The following is an 18,452-nucleotide window of genomic DNA, read 5'->3' as shown; positions in this document are numbered from 1 at the left end:
AGCCCTGTGTTTGGCATAGAGCTTTACTTAAAAAAAAAAAAAAAAAAAAAAAAAAAAAGGAAAGAAAAAAAAAGACCCTAAGCATTACTCTATTTGGGATTGGCAATAATTCTGTTGGTAAATTCTATCTCCAGAGAGGGCAGCCTGATGGAACCAATCTATCACGGAATCTAACAGTGTTAAAGCTTTTAGTGTGAAATCTAATAGCCTTAAAGAGTCCCCTTAGGGTAAAATCCAAAATCACGAACAAGGCCCAGAAAGACTGTGTTTCCTTCCTCACCCTCGTCAGGCCACCACCCTCCCCCTGCACCCCCAACCCCAGCTGAGCTCTAGCTCCAGGGCCTTCCTTGGTTCTTTCCCACCACAGGGCCTTAGCACCTCCTGTAACTTCTGCTCTGATTAACTCTGTCTCTTCCTTCAGGTCACACTTAAATGACCACTCTCAGAGAGGCCTTCCCTGACCGCCAGTCTAAGGTAGACCCCTGCCTTCCTTTTAACACACTGTTCTTCCTCATGACACTTGTCACATTAGGTCTATTAATCTATTTTGTGGGCTTATTTATTTACTGTCTGAGAGCCCACTAAACAGGATTGTGTCTGCCCTTTGCACTGCGGTATCCCCAGTGCCAGGCACATAGTAGGTGCTCAGTAAATATTTGTCCAACGAATGACCAAGTCTGAAATATCTAGCGTTGTGAAATACATAATCACGTTGCTTCCTTATACCCGTTCAGAAATGATGATTTCAAAAGGAATCAAATGATCATTTCTACCATCACTACCCTGGAACGTGACCACCCACAAAACTAAAATGATGAGACAAGGGTGGAGTGCGGAGGGAAAAGCTTGAGAAAAAAGAAACAGAAGTTTCTTCTCCTTTCATATGCTCTGCTGCTAAGAACTTTGGAATTTCCAGCATTGGTTCAAACGGTCTTGTGGGAGAGGCATTTCTGTTAAGCACATCCTGGCATGTCCTGGACAAGCTAGAACCAGCCTTAAGAGTCCCAAGCCTACGTAACTGAGGCCTGGCCATCCCATTTTCTGGTCTGATTTTTTTTTTTTTTTTAAGCCAAACGGATGGGAAGCCGAAGGAAGTCTCAGAAGGGTACAAAACAACACGGTCAGCTGGGACTCGGATAGAATCACACAGAAACAGATTACGTTCACATTCTCTGAGGCATATACTTTTGCGGGGGGGGGAGTGGGGAGAATTTAAATAAGACTAAAGCCCTTTCCCATAGCATCTCCCATTTGACGACCTCACCAGCAACATACATTTCACAGATGAGGAAACTGAGATTCAGAGAAGCTGTGACGGATTCAAGGTCTCACAGCTAAAGGCTAGAGGCTGAACTTGAAACCATACCCGCTCATTCCAAATCCCATTCCCTTGCTGGTTACCAAGAGGCCACAAGCAGATGCTCCCAACCTAACTGCGAGAGCCAAAGAGAAATTCAGATCTAAGGCAACCCCCGGGGGCCTCCTCCACTGTGGCCTACAGCCCAAGGAACTCTATCACCAGCCCTGCCACCTGCCGAGTGGCTCTCTCCCCCACAGGACAATCATCTCAACTGCTCTGCACTGGGCAAGACCCAGCGACCCCGCCCTGTTAAAAAAAAAAAAAAAAAAAAAAAAAAACCCAGATCAGAAAACCGCCCTGGAAGGGGCCTCAGGGAGAAGACCCCTGTTTCTCCAACACAGGTTCGTCCCCATCCTGAACGGGGCCTCCAATCCCCATGACACACTGTTCGCCATAATCATCTTCGTCACCACAGCCACCAGTTACTACGCTCCTCTAAAGGGCCGGCACAGTGTAAGTATTTGGCAAGGCTTCCCTTCCCTGTCCTCATGCAAGGCAAGAGATGACATGCATCGTTACAAATGAGGGAGTGAAGGAGCAGGGGTCAAAACCGTTTGCAGGAGGCCACACAGCTGGTGGGCTCCGGAGCCCATCCACGCAACCCAGTATCCCGCACTGTCTCTGCTCATTTCCTCCCGATCATCAAATTCCATTAGACCCAGCTCACAACGGAGTCAGCTTCAATATATGAAAAAGAAATCCTGTACGCTCCTCCAAAGAAACAATCCATTAGCTCAATGGACGACCTCAAAAACCCACTTCCAGCTTTCTTCCCCAGAGACCACATAACACAGCTCTTGCTACCTGAGAACAAATGAGTTACATGCAACGATCTCCAGTAATGAACAACCTGCCATTTTCTGCACCATTCACACACGTCTCTCTCGCCCTCTGGCTCTCCCAGGGCACATACTTTGCTCAGAGGCCAGCGGGTAAAACCACCCTATCCTGCAAGATCCTAATGCAGCTTTGCAGCCTTGCTGCCAGACTCCTGAGAGCACAAGAAGGTTTCTGCGGGGTTTGATTTCACTTCTAAATGGTGCAGAACAGGACGATGATGCAGCTCTCCCATTTTCTTCAATTTACAGCTAAATAACTAAATACGGCTGTTAGAACCAAGCATACAGCCTGCCCACAGGCTCCTCTGTGATGACCGCAGGTTTCTATTTTCTCCCTCCTCTGTTCCCATTTTCCCTTTCTCCTTCATTCATTCATCAGTCATTCCTTAAGTGCATCCTGAAAGAGAGTGCAGCTCCTTGATTATGGTGTGGCTTCTGAAGTGTCAGATGGCCAGGGTTAGAGTCCTGTCTCTGCCTCCTGTGACCTAAGTATGCTTGGGCACGACACGTCCCCTCTTCTCACCTAGGAACCAGGAGGGAAAACAGTCCTGACATCAGAAGGCTGTTACAAGGATTACAAGAAATGGTTCACACAGAGCACAATGTCAATCTCTAGAAATATGAGCTACTGTTTACAGATTCTGGGAACCACACAAGGCAGTGGGATACATATCGGCCAGGAAAGGATGGTGCCCACCATGGAGGTGCTCATGGTCTGCTGGGGGAGACAGGCATGTACCACAGCTGGGGAGTGCTGACTAGCTGGGAAGCAAGAGGAATGGGAGCCTAAAGATGGAATCAGGGAAGACTCCCAAGAGGAGGTGTTGCTTAAAACTATGTAAGGGCACTACAGGAGGTGGGAAAGAGCACACCAAGTTATAGGAATGGCATGTGGATGGCATGGATGAAACCCAGGAAGTACAGGGAGAGAAAGGGGATGAGGCTGGAGGTATACACACAGACTCGGCAGTAAGAACCTGTTGTTTTCTAAAAAACCATGACCTGCCTTTGGCTCAGGTCATGGTCACAGAGTCCTGGGATTGAACCCCGCACTGGGCTCCCTGCTCCGTAGGAAGCCTGCTTCTCCTCCTCTCACTCTGTCTGCTTGTGTTCCCTCTCTCACTGTGTCTCTGTCAGATAAATAAAATCTTTAGAAATAAATAAATAAAAATAAAAAGACTGTACTTTGGGGGGCACGTGGGTGGCTCAGTGGGTTAGGCCTCTGCTTTCGGCTCAGGTCATGATCTCAGGATCCTGGGATGGAGCCCCACATCGGGCTCTCCACTCAGCGGGATGCCTGCTTCCTCCTTTCTCTCTCTCTGCCTGCCTCTCTGCCTACTTGTGATCTCTATCTGTCAAATAAATAATAAATAAAATCTTTATTAAAAAAAAAGACTGTACTTTGACAAGCGATGGAAAACTTGCCAATATTTACATGCTGGTAAATTTCACACAAATGTCTACATTCGCAGCTTCTTGTGAAAAATCCAGCAATTCTGGACCTAAACAATAAGCACAGGCTGAGGACCCCCGCCCTCTTAGATAAGACATCAGCTCTCTCTCCATTTGGCACAGCCCCCACTGTGCTCCAGGGCCCTGGACACAGGAACGTTGCCCTACCAGTTGCCATCGATCATCAGAAAATGCACAGCTCAGAGCACCTGTATGGCTTAGTCGTTAAGTGTCTGTCATTATCCCAGGGTCATCATCCCAGGGTCCTCGGATCAAGCCCCGTGATGTGCTCCCTGCTCAGCGGGAAGCCTGCTTCTCCGTCTCCCACTCCCGCTGCTTGTGTTCCCTCTCTCACTGTATCTCTCTGTCAAATAAACAAATAAAATTTTTTAAAAAATGAATTATAACCCTTTTGACAGCGAGGGGATTTTCACCAAATACATGTCCAACAGTTTAACAGTTTTGATGCAGAGCCTTTTTTCCCCTAAGGGGAAAACTGTCTGTATTCAGAAGGTACTGTTACCTGTGTCCAGGAATACAGGGCAATTTCCTGAACGTCCAGAGAACACTGTTATCCTTGCCCCCTTGGAACTGGCATCCATGCTTCAGGCCAGAAATGGACCAGATCACCAGTAACTCAGGAGAACTCTGATATTTGCAAGGATGAGGCAACTGTTCCCAAGCAGGTCAGTCATCAGATCCCCCTGGGCTTTTGTTTTTGTTTTTTAAAGATTTTTATTTACTTATTTGACATAGAAAGAGAGAGACAGCAAGGAGGGAATATAAGCAGGGCCAGCGGGAGAGGAAGAAGCAGGCTTCCTGCTGAGCAGGGAGTCCAACGCTGAGCTGATCCCAGGACCGGGGATCATTACCTGAGAAGAAGCTCAACTCTTAACAACTGGGCCACCCAGGCGCCCTCCCCTGGGGTTTTTAAAAATATAAATAGATCTCCACACTCCACCTCAGACCTGCTGAAGAGGTTCTACACAGATCCCAGGAATCTATATATTTTGTAAAGCTTCCCAGAAATTGCTGATGCTCACCAGGTTTGGAAACATCAAGGAGGTGGTTGACTACTCCTTCCCCTGAAGCTCTCTCCCTGAATGAAGTTATAAGGTAAGCAAAAATACTTAGAGTCTAAAATCTTAGCTCCTCCAGAAACAACCTCAAGGGCTTACATTTCTATTAAGAGATGTAGAAGGCCCTTGAAAGAATATCCATTAGAATAGTATTTCTCTCTCACTGAAACAGAGTGAAAAAAAAAAGTGTACATATATGTGTGGCACCTATTATGTTGGTCAACATCTTTGTAGATGACATGCAAACTGCATACTGTAAAAGTAATTTCATTCCAGATGTTAAATCACTCACCATGGTGCTATTTTGCCGTGGCCAGACCCCTTACAACTCAACGTGGTGTGCCTTTACAGAAACCACCTGATTTAAAGATCCTGGCACATCTCTTTCCTTTACTATATTCCAATTTTTTAAAAATCTTATTATGTGTGTTTTTGTGTTGAAATACTGTAAATATATGTGGTAAATCACCTTAAGTTCTTCTTACAAGTAGGAGAGATAACATAAATAATGATCTAATTCAGCATTCATATAAAACAAGGCTGGTATAAGGTACGTTGGAATTCAAGTTCAATCTCAATGCCACGTGTCTTCAGGGTCAACCTCCATTGATGTAATGGCTGTATCAAAATAGAATATAAATTTAGAAGATTTGGAGCTGGGCAACAGAGCAGCACCTACTCCTGCACTATGCCATTTAGATGTGGAACTGAAGTCTCTTGAGTCAGATTTTTGACTCAATTTGTTTTTTCAAGCTACATTATATAGCCACAGCAGCTATAGGAGCTTATACAGGTTTGCCTGAAAATCGCCAAGAATGTTTCAAAATGATCTTGGTTCCTCTATAACCATTTAATCAGCAGTGCTCTAATCCAGCTTTGCTTCCCACTCAGTGTAAAAGGAAGCTCCTCACACTAAGGGATGGCAGTTCCAAGGGACAGCTCTCCTAGCGCGAAAGACCACACATCACTTCTTAGGTAGGAATATAGTTAAAAATGAATTTTAAAAAAAAATATCCTCATTTGTCAAGAAATCACTGAATCGGGGTACCTGGGAGGCTCAGTGGGTTAAGCCGCTGCCTTCGGCTTGGGTCATGATCTCAGGGTCCTGGGATCGAGCCCCACATCGGGCTCTCTGCTCAGCAGGGAGACTGCTTCCTCCTCTCTCTCTGCCTGCCTCTCTGCCTACTTCTGTTCTCTCTCTGTCAAATAAATAAATTAAATCTTTTAAAAAAAAAAAAAGAAAGAAAGAAATCACTGAATCTCTCAAACAAGCCCTTAGGAACCCCATGTGTTATTTTTTTTATTTTTATTTTTGTTAAGATTTTTAAGGAATCCCTACACCCAACATGGGGCTCAAACTCACAACCCCAAGATGAAGAGTCACAGGCTTTACTGACTAAGCCATATGGGCACAACCCCCGCCCCCTGCCATGTGTTTTTAAATCACTTCAATAATCACCATCTATAACTCAAAGCCTAACCATTGACTAAACATGTAACCTTGGCCAAGTTGCTCTCTATACCTCAGTTCATGTATCAAATGAAACTGATGATAGCATTAACCTCATTAGGTTGCTGGGAAGAGTGAGTGACATCATAGGTGTCAAGAATTTAGAACAGTGTCTGACATGTAATCGGCACTCAATGCACAGATCACCACTGGAATTTTTTTAACGGCCCCACCACAACCTGATGCCTTCCAGGTGGTGGCTGTAGTGCTAGGTTCTCTCTGTACATCCTCCTAATCCTCCCCACAACCTTTGAAGACAAGCACTATTATCCCCACCCTACAAGTGAGGGTACTGACACAGGGCTAAGGAATAGACAAGACCGAGTCAGAACCCAGAGCAGGCGGATTCTGAGACTGTGGGACATCAAGACGTCTTTTTTCCTAAGCTTTTTTTTTTCTCAAGATTTGATATTTTTTATTTATTTGTTTGTTTGACAGAGAGAGAGACATCGAGAAAGGGAACACAAGCCAGGGCAGAGGGAGAGGGAGAAGCAGGCTTCCCGTCCAGCAGGGAGTCCTATGCAGGGCTCGATCCCAGAATCCTGGGATCATGACCTGAGCCTAAGGCAGCTGCTTAACGAATGAGCCACCCAGGCGCTCCTCGGGACGTGTTTAACTCCTGATTTGCTACAGTACAAAAAAGGCAAAAAGTACAAAACGATGACTTCTACGAGACATGTAAGTTACTATGATATGGTACTTCAGTATTAAAAATGTTACAAGGGCACCGGGGTGGCTTAGTGGGTTAGAGCCTCTGCCTTGGGCTCAGGTCATGATCCCGGGGTCCTGGGATCGGCTCCGCATCAGACTCTCTGCCTGCCTCTATGCCTACTTGTGATCTCTGTCTGTCAAATAAATAAATAAATAAATCTTTGAAAAAATTTTAAAAAAAAGTTACATGAATGGAAAAAAGTCTAAAAAGTTTCAAACTGTTGGCAGTGTTGACCTCTGAGAAGGAGGACTGGGGAACTTCTTGCTGTATGCCTTCCGTGTTTTTGTTATTTGATTTTTTGATAACATGCATGAGAGTTTCTATAGAAAGTCTTAACTGAAGTACAACACGCACACAGCAAACTGCATAAGCTCTAAATCCACAGCGGGCCAGATCTTCACGCAGGGAGAACACCCACGAACCCAGCACTCAATGAAGAAACACAACTGAGCTTCCAAAGGCTCCTTCTGCCTCCTTCCCTTCACTGAGTTCTGACCCTGACCTCTAACACATGGGTTAATTTTGCCTGATTAATTTTATACAACTGGAATCCCACTTTCTCTCAACACAGTGTGCCTGTGTGTGTCTCATTTGTGTCACTGTGCACGGCTGCAATTCCTGTTGCTGTCCTGTGGCCCGTACCTACCCTGCCATCCATTTATGCATTCTACTGTTGTTAGACACGGAAATCATCTGAGTTTGGGGCTACTGTGAATAGTGCGGCTCTGGAAACTCTTGACATGTTTTTGGCTTGCCCATACAGACATATTTCCATGGAGTATTTAACTAGCGGAATTGTTGGTCGTAGGATATGGGTACGTTCAGCTTTAGAACCATGAGTATTTTTTATAATTTGTTTTAAAAATTAATGGGTATAAATCACTGAGGTACCATCTGAATTTGGCCCACGTGTATGCCTTTCAGACATCTTTATCTTCCGTAGGTCATACCTATGTCCTTATTGTCTCATGTGACAGAGGAGTAGTCATAGCCATAAAAACCGGGTCCTGAGTCCTTGGTCAAGAACCCGTGCTCCTTTGGGAAATCATCTTTAATGTTTGCGGCAAGAAAGCAGTGTTCTACATCATGAAAGGGCACAGCAGGCCTCAGTTACGGATGAGCCTTGTAGTTGACCTGAGCTAAGTCTAACGGAAGGGTTAACAATCACACAGGGTGTTAAGTGCCACACGGAAATTACCTCCTTTTCCTTTCTGAGTTTGTGGGTCCATTTCATTTTGGCCTTGACTCGGCTGCTACTTTCCTGGCCCATCACTGGCTAGATAAGTTGCATCTGTCTATCCCTAGTCATCTTCGTTTGATCCAAAAACTGCCCCCAAATTCCCTCTGCCCCAAACTGGCAGGCTTCTCTCTAACCCATCAAATCCTCTGCACTTCTGTTCTCCACTGTCCTCGGGGTGGGGTGGGGGGGCTGGACTGTCAGTTTTCACAGGCGGGGGCTTCTGGCTTTGCAGGGGAATAGGGAGGGGGAGGCACTGCTCCCTGGGATGCTCTGAGCTCCAGGAGCTCTAGGGTGGAAGCCACAAAGCAGCTGGAGGGCCCCCACAGCTAACGCTCAGGGGTACAGCGGGTTCCTCTCTCACCCAAGAGGGTCCCCCCTACCCATCCTATCATCCCTGTACTACCTTTAGCACTTCTCGGAGCTGAGCTGTGTGCCATGATCACCACCAATAAAATACTGACAGTCATGGGTGATTAAGAGGCAGAAGAGAGTGGTTAAAGCTGGCCTGGGATCCAGGCTGTCTCACTTCGAATCCCAGCTCTGCAATTTACGGACTGAGTGTCCTGTTTATCTGTGTCATGGGTTGTGGGGAGCACAAAAGATAAGGCAGGAGTGCATGGAGCCCAGAGTGAGTGTTCAAGAAATGTCAGGTGCTATTAAAGTAGTTGTTTTGAAAAAGAGATCAAGGCTACGAGCTTTGAAGCCAGGCGGGTCAAATTCTAGCTCCATCACCTGTAAGAAGCAGGCCAAGTACTGAACACTTCATCCCTCAGTTTCCTCAACTGCAAAATGGGTGTCTTAATTGGATCCGCTTCACAAGATACGTGTAAAGATGACTGTGGGAATATATTAAGCACACAGAACAGTGCCTGGTATTTAAAATGTCCTATATACATTTTAACTGTGGTCATTATTGCAAGCTGGTCAAATAAATATATCTCGTACAATCTTTCCAGTGTAAACTGAGGCTCCTATGATTAACAGAAGAGTCATCTCAACACAGATATTCATAGATTAATAACATAACATAAATTCATCTAAAAACGTTTTTGAATTCAGAATACATTTTCTTAACTCACAGTTGAAGGTACGACCAATGCCTTATGCCCAATGCCAGAACACTTTTTACAACAGAGAGTAGGCTCTCATATTTAAAGGGTACAAGACCAGTGGGTCTGCTTGTTTATTATTTTATCTTTACAGAAAAGCAGCCCCTAGAGAAGGTGTGCACCTTGACCCCAGGGCTCCCCCACTGTGGTGCTGGGGACTGGAGCAGAGCTCAGCTTGAGTCCCTGCCCTGGACCCCTTAGTAGGCAACCCACAGATATGTAGCAACTTCCCCAGGATTTCCATGGGCACACACTGAAGTCCAATCATCCTTTAAAAAATTAATTTTCTGCCCTAGCCATGTTTGCTCGTTTTTACCCAATTTCTACCCTTTCTTTTAAAAGGAAGTGAAAAACTATGTAAATTCAAACAAATTACCTAACCTACAGGCACTGGAGCTTCTCTGTGAAAGGCAAAGAATGCAGGCTTTCCTCTCCTAAGAGCAAGGGGATGGCGTGGGGAACAAGCACAGCTTGGAAGCCAGTCCCCAGCCTGCTCCCGGCATAAGACTGACTGTCCTGTCTGCTGCTTTTCTGAGTCCTGATCCGCTGAGGAGAGTGTGACCTTGGCAGTTAGGTGATAATCTCCTCTTGGTCATCGGCCTTGCAACAATCCCTGAAAGACATTCTTCTCCCCTCTCCTCCTCCAAGACCAACCCTGGCATATAGGAGGCTGGGCTGGGGGGAATATCTGGTCAGAGGTCCTGACGAAGCCTGGTGGATTTCCTGCCAGCAGGCTCAACCATTCACTCACGTGCTATTCCAGGGGCACCCACACTGGGCGTAGAGAGGACTTAAAAAAAAAAAAAAATGATTGGAAGCACTTAAATGCTATTCCCTTTGATGGACCCTCTTCCTCCTCTCGCTGTAGATCAACCATGATCAGCTGCAGCAGCTAACATTTCCCAGGTGAGGGAGAGCAGGGCAAGGGCTATTAATGCGGAACGAGGCTTTATGGACATTGCTTGCCCTTCACAATCTGACACGCAGGCCCTGCTCTTTCCACCTTTAGGATATGACATAAATCTACTTCAGTCTGAAAATAACGGCTCTTCAAAATCAGAAAAGGCCCTCTGGCGACAAAGTATCCATTATTAAGCTTCCCTTAGGATGCCCAAGCAAAGGGTACAGCATTCTCCATAAAACCACACTGCTCTTAGCAAAGGCTTACTCAAGAGGCAAGTGACAGCTCCTCCCAGCAAGAGCACCCCCTTATCTCTGGCCCAACCCCTTCCTGTCTTTTGTCAGTTACTGGGAGAGAAAAACAGTCAACATAAATTGAGCAGCAATTTTGGCCTGGGTGTGGATTCTCTGAAGGCTTCCCTTGAAAGCAACTAGAGGAAATAAGACATTGATATGGGCGGGGGGGGGGGGGGAGACCACCTCAAGGAGATGGCCAACTGAAGCTTTGGAGCAAGAAGTGACAGAGAACAAAATCTCAGGGGACAGAGGCAAATGTGTGTGGTTAGATCACCAGGGAGTCCAAGGTAGGGGCCTCAAGTGAGAAACTGGGAAAAGGAAGAAAGTTGGTTTATGTACATTTAAAGCTGAAAACCTGGATTGAAATTTTATCACAGTAGCACTCATGAGAACAATGAGGCGTGAAAGCAGCTCTTCTCACACACACAACACAGGATCTGTAGGATTCTGCCCAGAAACAGGTAAGATGAAGCCATGGTGTTCAGGACACACATTTAGGGAGTAAAACTATAAAGAAAAACAAGGAGTTGCTTTTCCTAAGTCAGGACTGGATTATGTCTGGTGTGCTTATTCTATTTATTTATTCTATTTATAACTGGGGTGCTGGTAGTGTTCTAGTTCTTGACCTGGGTGGGGGCACTATACAGGTATTTATTTCATAATTATTTGCTTTGCATCTATATTTTGGACTCTTTTATTTCAAAAAAGAAAAAGAAACAATTTCAAGTACACAAGACTACAGTTCCACTCGGGAGCTTTAGCAGTTTAAAGAAAGAGTAGAGCCAATATCAGAGTAATTCACGCAAGAGAGAGCAAACATAATTAAACGAAAGGCACTTCTCTCCTCCTGTAACTTTTACGTTTGCTTTGGTGTGGAGACTCATAGTCTACATATATAAAACCATACTAGTAAAGTGTATCCGCCCAAAATGATAAACGTAGCACACCTACCAACCAGAGGGTGTGTATGTCTGTCACTGCTCATACCTCCCCACTCCTGTTCACTGTTTCCAGAGCACTCTGATGTTCCTGAACTCGCCACCTGTGGCTGGGGTTATCCCCATGGCAGAGATGGAGGAGGAAGCCTCAGACAGCAGAAAGCTCACCCCCAGGTACAGCTCAAGTCTGAAGCAGAAACCAGACCCCCACCAGATCGTGACGACCCCCCCAGGCCCCTTAATGACCACTTTCCCAACCCCAGGAGGTGGCACGTTCCTTCCACATAGAAATGAGAAGAAACAAGTGAACCACCCTGAAACACAAGAACGTCACCTCCTCTGAGTCACTTTCACTTTTCAATAAAAGCAACTGCCAAGGGCATTATAAAGATTAGCTTCTCTCCCTAGACCTTGAGCACCTTGAAAACGGAGCTCTGTCCTCTCATATCTGGGACTCCCACGGCACTGCACGGTACATGCTCATTAAACATTATATCGCTCATAACGCAATGAAGAAATACATTTAAGGTACAAACCAGTGAATGTAGTCTTGTGGGTTCCACGCTACATGGTCATTCCTGCACAGTGCCACTTGCACTGACTTTTTAAAGCAGTTAAAATGATGGGTGGTAACTGCCCTTTTAACAGACCGGCCATATATCTTCCACTTCTTTAAAAAAGGGTTTCGTGTCATATATAAATTCAGAAGTGGAAAGGGCTGACAGGTTAATTATAGACACAAAGAGCAAGGACAAATGGACTATGAGGTAAGGGAGTCTAAATGTGCCTTCCCTAGACAAGCATTTATTAATAAGCCTGCAAACATTTACTGGGGACGGCCAGGTTCAGCTGTGTGCCAGGCTTGGAGAAAGCACAGTACCTACACTTGAGGAATTCGGCGGGTAAGTAGGAAGACAGCATGTACCTACCCAAAGAATCCAAGAAGTCCCCTCAGGACAGCAGGTAGAAGAAATAGCGAACAGGGCCCACGAACTGAGACACCTGCCCCCTTTGCTTTGATGGGATGATCAGAGAAGACCTCCTCACTGGGCTAGACCCGCCTGGAAGGAAATGTGGCTAGGACTGTGGCTGGCCGAGAAGCCAAGCAGAGGCTCCCAGTACTTTGCCTCCCGCACCACCCACCATATTCCTTCAGCTTCTGGAGGTGGGGATTTCAGTAAAAAAAATAAACACAAAAACAAAACAAAATGCCACAGGGATCTTCCCTTCTCTCTCCCTCCTCCCCACTAAGAACAAAGAGATGTTCAGATGGCTGAGGAGGCAAGTTTAGGGTCAGCTTCAGCAAGCAGATGGCCCCCAAAATGGAACACCAGGCCTCTAGGCAGGGCATGGACCCCAGAGACTGCTTTGTGCTCTCCCTTTTCATTAAGTCGGAAAATATTTATTGGCCGCCGTCTAGGTGCAGGCAGTGAATAAGGCAACTCCCATGGGAACATTACAGTTAGTCTAGAGGAGATGACCAAAGCCTGGGCCTCCAAACCCTGAGTCTGAGTCTCCCGGGTGGTGTCTGCTTTAGTTGGGGGCAACGGGCCTGGTGGTCTCCGATTGAACCTGGGCCTTCCCAAAGAAAGGAGACCCGTCCAAAAAGTTTTCAAGCAACACTCTCCCCGCCAGCCCCCGCCCCACAGCCGCCACACAAAGTAGGAACCCCTCCCCACCCAGTATCCTTGGGGGAAATGCGGCTGTTGGGTTGATAATCTGGGAACGCCAGGCAGAAATACGGCGTGGCCACCTTCCGCAGGGGAAGAGGAATGTCCAAGAGGGTTCATTTGGCCTTATTCGTTTAAAAAATCAGCCCTTTTCTCGGAAACGTATGCAGGAGGGGAGACCTGGTCGTGTTTTAAGTCCAAAGAATGGAAAACTAGTTGTTTGGGCAATTCATCACACCTGCGCTGGGGAAACTTGCCACCGACTCCACCCCTCTTCCAGGTCTTTCCAGCTGCTTCCAAAACTACTTTATGCCCCTCGGCGACTCGTGAAGAACCGGGAAGTGATGCTTGCCAGCGTGCGAGTCCTGCGGGGACCCTCACGCCCTCGCGGGGTGACAAAGCGGTCCCCGCGCCGGGCCGCGCTTCTGTAGCGAACGTGCGAAAACTGCTCCCTCTTTCGCGCGCCGACACCGGGAGTGCGCGCCTGGCCGCCGCCCGCTCACCTCGCCCCGGAGCGCCGCGGCGGGGAAGAGGCTGCGGGCCCGAAACGCACGGGGATCGCTCGCCGCAAGGCGCACCTGGATGCGCCCAGCCCTTCCAGTTCCGGCCCGGGCTCCCTAACGGCCGTCTCCCGCAGCGCCTGCGGGGCCCTGGCCCCCCAAATCGCCTCCTGGCACGCCGCTCCCCAGCCCGGGTGCGTCCCGCTCCTGCGCGTCCCGACCGCTCTTACCCGGGAAATGGCCAGGGGTTGCTCGAAGTCCTTGCCCCCCACGAGGCGGAAGCCCCACGGTCCCGGGCCCTGAAGGACTATCTGCTGGGTGGTCATGGCGAAGCGACCCGCAGAGACAGACGGAGCAGAACGCGGTGCGCTGGGCTCCCCCGCCGCTGTTGGAGAAAGAGCGCGCGGCGCGGGCCCGGGGAGCCTGGGGCTGGCGGGAGGAGGGAGCGCGCGGGGGCGGGGGCGGCTCCGCCCCGGCCGCGCCGCCCCACCAGCCCCGCCAGCCCCGCCCGACCTCCCGCCGGCCCGCGGCCTCTCCCAGCCCCGCGCGCCCGCACTAGGGGCGGGTCAGGGGCAGGAGGGGGGGGCAGCCCCGGGTCTCCGCAGCCCGGCCCCAGTGCACGGTCTGCCGCCTTTCCCGCGCCGGCCGCCGGCGTTCCCAGCCCGGTCGTGGGTGCTAGGTGAGAGCCCAGCAGGTTCCAGCACACCGCCGCGGAGACAAAGCCCGGCTCGGCGCTCTCGGAAACGAGTTTGGAAGTGCCCTGCTAACTCAGCCCTCTGAGGTCAACTGCATTTTCACGGCTGCCGCTTGTAAAAGATAATGATATTTAAAAGGTGCTTTCGAATGATCTCATTTGATGCGATGTAGCGGTCAGGGCGTTTAGTCCCATTTTACAGATGAAGTAACTGAGCCGGCCCTAGTTAGAAGACTTGCCCGAGGCCATACAGTTGGTCAGTGATGTAACTGCACCCCTGCCCGGCCTCCCCGCGCAGGAGAACCTCCTATTGGGACTTTTCTAATGCTAACGGTGTTGGAATGGGACTTGAAAAACTTTCTATGAACCTGTCCTCCAGGCTGGAGTTCGCTGTAGGTTCTGACCTTTCCAACAGGTCAGACCTCAAGTCCGGGAGGGGCCAAGAGTTAAGAGCACGAAAAGACCCCTGGGTTGAGGACAAAACCCGGAGTCCCCAGTTTGCTACGGGCCTTGTACCTGGGCTCCCTGCTATCCTGGCCCCTAAGTGAATTCTCCATGCCAGACCAAGTCCCCTGCGCTGTCCCCTGGGTCTCTACTCTACTCCTCTCCGAGTAAAACTGAAGTCCCTATGATGCTTATTGGGCCACACACAGAACGGCCCAACTCCCTCTCTGACCTCATATCCTGCTGCTGCCCCCCACCCCACACTGGCCTGACTCCCGGCTCATGCCTCAGGGCATCGAGGTAGGGCCTCTGCCTGGAATGCTCCTCTCCTAGCCATCCGTGGCTTTCTCTTTGTTCAGATATCAGACCAGTGAGGCCATTTCTAAGCACTCTATTTCAAACCTCTCTAGACTGCACTCTCACCTTCCCTACATTATTTTTCTCCACGTGACATTCTTAATATCTTACTCATTGTTTGTCCCATCGCCGCCCCTAAGCATTAGTTCCACGAGGGCAGCAGTATTTCACTGTTTTGATCACTGCTGTATGTATCCCAGTGCCTAGAACAATGCCTGGCACATTAGTATCTAACAAACAAAATATATTGGCCACACTGATACCCACACACCCTCTCTGGGGTCTAGGCTTTTCATAGATTTCTCGGCACTCACTCATACTGGCACCTGGGCCACCGCACAGGGCTTGACACAGAGCACAAGCTCAATGCCTTTGTTAAAAGCAGAGCTCTGTCTCCTTGTGATCCTGGCACAGGGACTGAGGAGTCCTCTGCCCAGATTTACACACAAACGAATCACCTTACTTGTCCAATTGTGTCACAGCACAAATGCATATGTCTGGGAAGGGTTTGCTCGTTTAGAAATCAAAGTGGATTTATGTTATCCACACAAGCCTCTCCCTCCCTTGCATCTAATATTCCTGAATCTGAGAAAAAGGAGTTGGGGGTACAGCCAGGAACCAGCCACCTGCTTCATCAAAGCCAAAATATGTCCTCTTTGATTAGATTTTGTTGATTAGAAAACACGTTAGTGTTCTGAGTCCCTCCAGAATTTGGGGGAATCGTTCAATTCTGAGTCTGCCCTTCATTGTGCAACAGTTTGGAATATTTTGTGTCCTAGGAGGAAAGAAAAAGGTTGAAAAGTCACTGCTTCTGGGCGCCTGGGTGGCTCAGTTGGTTAAGCAATTGCCTTCGGCTCCAGTCATGATCCTGGAGTCATGGGATCGAGTCCCACATCGGGCTCCCAGATCCAAGAGGAGTCTGCTTCTCTCTCTGACCTTCTCCCCTCTCATGCTCTCTCTCAACTAAATAAATAAAATATATATATAAAAAAAAAGGCACCACTTCTGGGCTCCCCACGGGCGGGGCTGCCTCTCCCCATACCCAGTGTCCAGCTAGCAGGAACATGGTATACCGTGGGTGCCAATAAGGGCTTGTTCTATATAATAGGGCACTAGTACTTCTGAGAGGGCTTGAGTTTGCTTCATTTAAGCTGTTGAATGTTGCTTCATTTAAGCTCTGAGAACATTTAACACATGGAAGAGCAGCCTCTCATTTCCATAGCAGGAGTTATAAAACAGTCAACCCTCTGACCCAGTCATCCCTTTTCTGGGCACCGATTCCAAGAACATAACTTAAAAGAAGAAAAAAGCTATATGTACAAAGATATTTATAGCCACATTATTTATAATGACAAAAAACTGGAATCAAGTAATAACAGGAAAGTGGCTAAATACGGTGTGGCCACGAGGGAATAGTATACAGCATGAAAATGAGAACAGCGAAGACTAGGAGCAGGCAGGGAAATGTGCTTTCAAAATACGTAAAATAAGGGCACCTGGGTGGCTCAGTGGGTTAAAGCCCCTGCCTTAGGGTCAGGTCATGATCCCAGGGTACTGGGATCAGGCCTGCACCAGGCTCTCTGCTCAGTGGGGAGACTGCTTCCCCTTCTCTCTCTGCCTGCCTCTGCCTACTTGTGATTTCTGTCTGTCAAATAAATAAAATAAAATCTTTAAAAAAAATTATGTAGGGGCACCTGGGTGGCTCAGTGAGTTAAAGCTTCTGCTTTTGGCTCAGGTCATGATCCCAGGGTTCTGGGATCGAGCCCCACATCAGGCTTTCTGCTTGGCGGGGAGCCTGCTTCTCCCTCTCTCTCTGCCTGCCGCTCTGCCTACTTGTGATTTCTGTCTGTCAAATAAATAAAATATTTTTAAAAAAAAAGAATACGTAAAAAAAGAGTCTGCAAAATTCTGTGTAAACCCAATATTATGATGTATAAACAAAATTATCGGTAAATGTTATCTTAAAAAACACATCCACCTGTTGTTAAAACTTAGGAGAAAGTAAAAACGAACTTGTACTGGAGAAAGGAACTGGGGAAATGTTTAAAAGATCATTTCCTCTAATGATGATGTAGTTTTCAAAATAAAAATCGAAGTCCTTAGATGGAGACGAAATGCTAGTCTTTGTTGTGAGGGCTAGGGACCTCATCTTCTATCTTTTTGATCTCTCTTCCTGTCCTGCGGAAGGAGCTCTGAGCTGGGCACACAGCTTGTATTCAGAAAATGGCCCCCTGACGGACTGACAGCTCTGACCCCAAACACAAGCAACCTTGTCTTATCTTAAACACTATTACTTATTTATCTGTATTCTCCAGTTTCCTCAGACCCTCAGACTCCTGCCCAGTCCTAGGTGAATGGTCTTAAGCAATCTCTCTGAAATTCAGTTGCCTTGTTGTTGTTATTATTATTATTGTGTAATCCATAAAAGTTTGTTGACCAAAACAGCCTCCATCAAATATGGGAAGGGAGTGGTGGGGGGCGGGGGAGGGGGCGTTGCAGGAGAATTCAGGAGAAATCGAAGCAAGGGGGGTAGGAAAGAGCGGTCCAGGGTATCAGGAGGGACAGTGGGCCTTCCCAGTTTTCCATTTCACAATGTGGAAAGGTTAGAAAGCAACTGCTGGTGGGTTCCCCCCGGCTGGCTTCTGCGGACCTAGCAACCCCCAGCCAGGGTGCCACCACTAAGACCCTCGAGAGCCGCTATCTGGGGACTCTGGGCTTCCTGGAACAGCTCCGTTTTTTTTTTTTTTTTTTTTTTTTAAGGACTGGGAGTCCTGGACTGTGCGAGGCTTGACATAGGTCTTATTTAATCTTCAGGACAAGTTCTGTACTTGGCCAGGGGACTGCAAGGCCCCCCTTCCTGGAGATCGCCGCCTTGACCCCTCCCCCGGGGCTGAGTGTTTCTTGCCAAAGGAGAGGCGAGAGGGGAGTGGGCGACTCCCAGACACCACGCCTACGCGGAGATCTGAGGCCGGCTCTGCCCTGGGGCAAGAGAGAGCCGAAGCTCTGAGGTCGCCCAGGCCAGACGCGTGGGGACACTGGGGCTCCCAGGTCCCCAAACAGGGGCGCAACAGCCTGGGGGCGCCCTATTCAAATCACATCCCAGCGACTTGCTTCTCTTTTCTTTAAAAAGAACCGAAACCCATGCTCATGGGCTTGAAAAACAAAGGCATCTGTCCCTGTCCCACCAGGGCAGTCCCTTTTAATCCCCAGCCCTGCTCCGCGGGTCAGCGGGCCCTTTACTAGGATCCCACGCACTACTCGTCCCCGCGGAGCTCCAGGACAGAGCGGAACCGGCCCGGGGGAGGTGGCCGCGACCGTGCCAGGGACTGGACTGCAAACGGGCTCCTAATT

General features: G+C 48.3%; 1 protein-coding gene across 1 annotated transcript in view; it reads right to left on the bottom strand.

The window, feature by feature from the left end:
• Positions 1 to 14,046, bottom strand: part of PDLIM1 (PDZ and LIM domain 1) — a 45,807-nt gene extending 31,761 nt beyond the window's left edge. The window contains exon 1 of the mRNA XM_059169398.1: positions 13,837 to 14,046. Within this exon, the coding sequence (XP_059025381.1) occupies positions 13,837 to 13,932 (96 nt within the window). The 5' untranslated portion in view covers positions 13,933 to 14,046. The remainder of the gene's footprint in view (positions 1 to 13,836) is intronic.
• Positions 14,047 to 18,452: the final 4,406 nt, after the last annotated feature.

The sequence above is a fragment of the Mustela lutreola genome, chromosome 4 (assembly GCF_030435805.1).
Source record: "Mustela lutreola isolate mMusLut2 chromosome 4, mMusLut2.pri, whole genome shotgun sequence".
Taxonomy (NCBI): domain Eukaryota; kingdom Metazoa; phylum Chordata; class Mammalia; order Carnivora; family Mustelidae; genus Mustela; species Mustela lutreola.
Note: the sequence above shows the minus strand (reverse complement) of the source record. Positions and strands in the feature narration are given on the sequence as shown.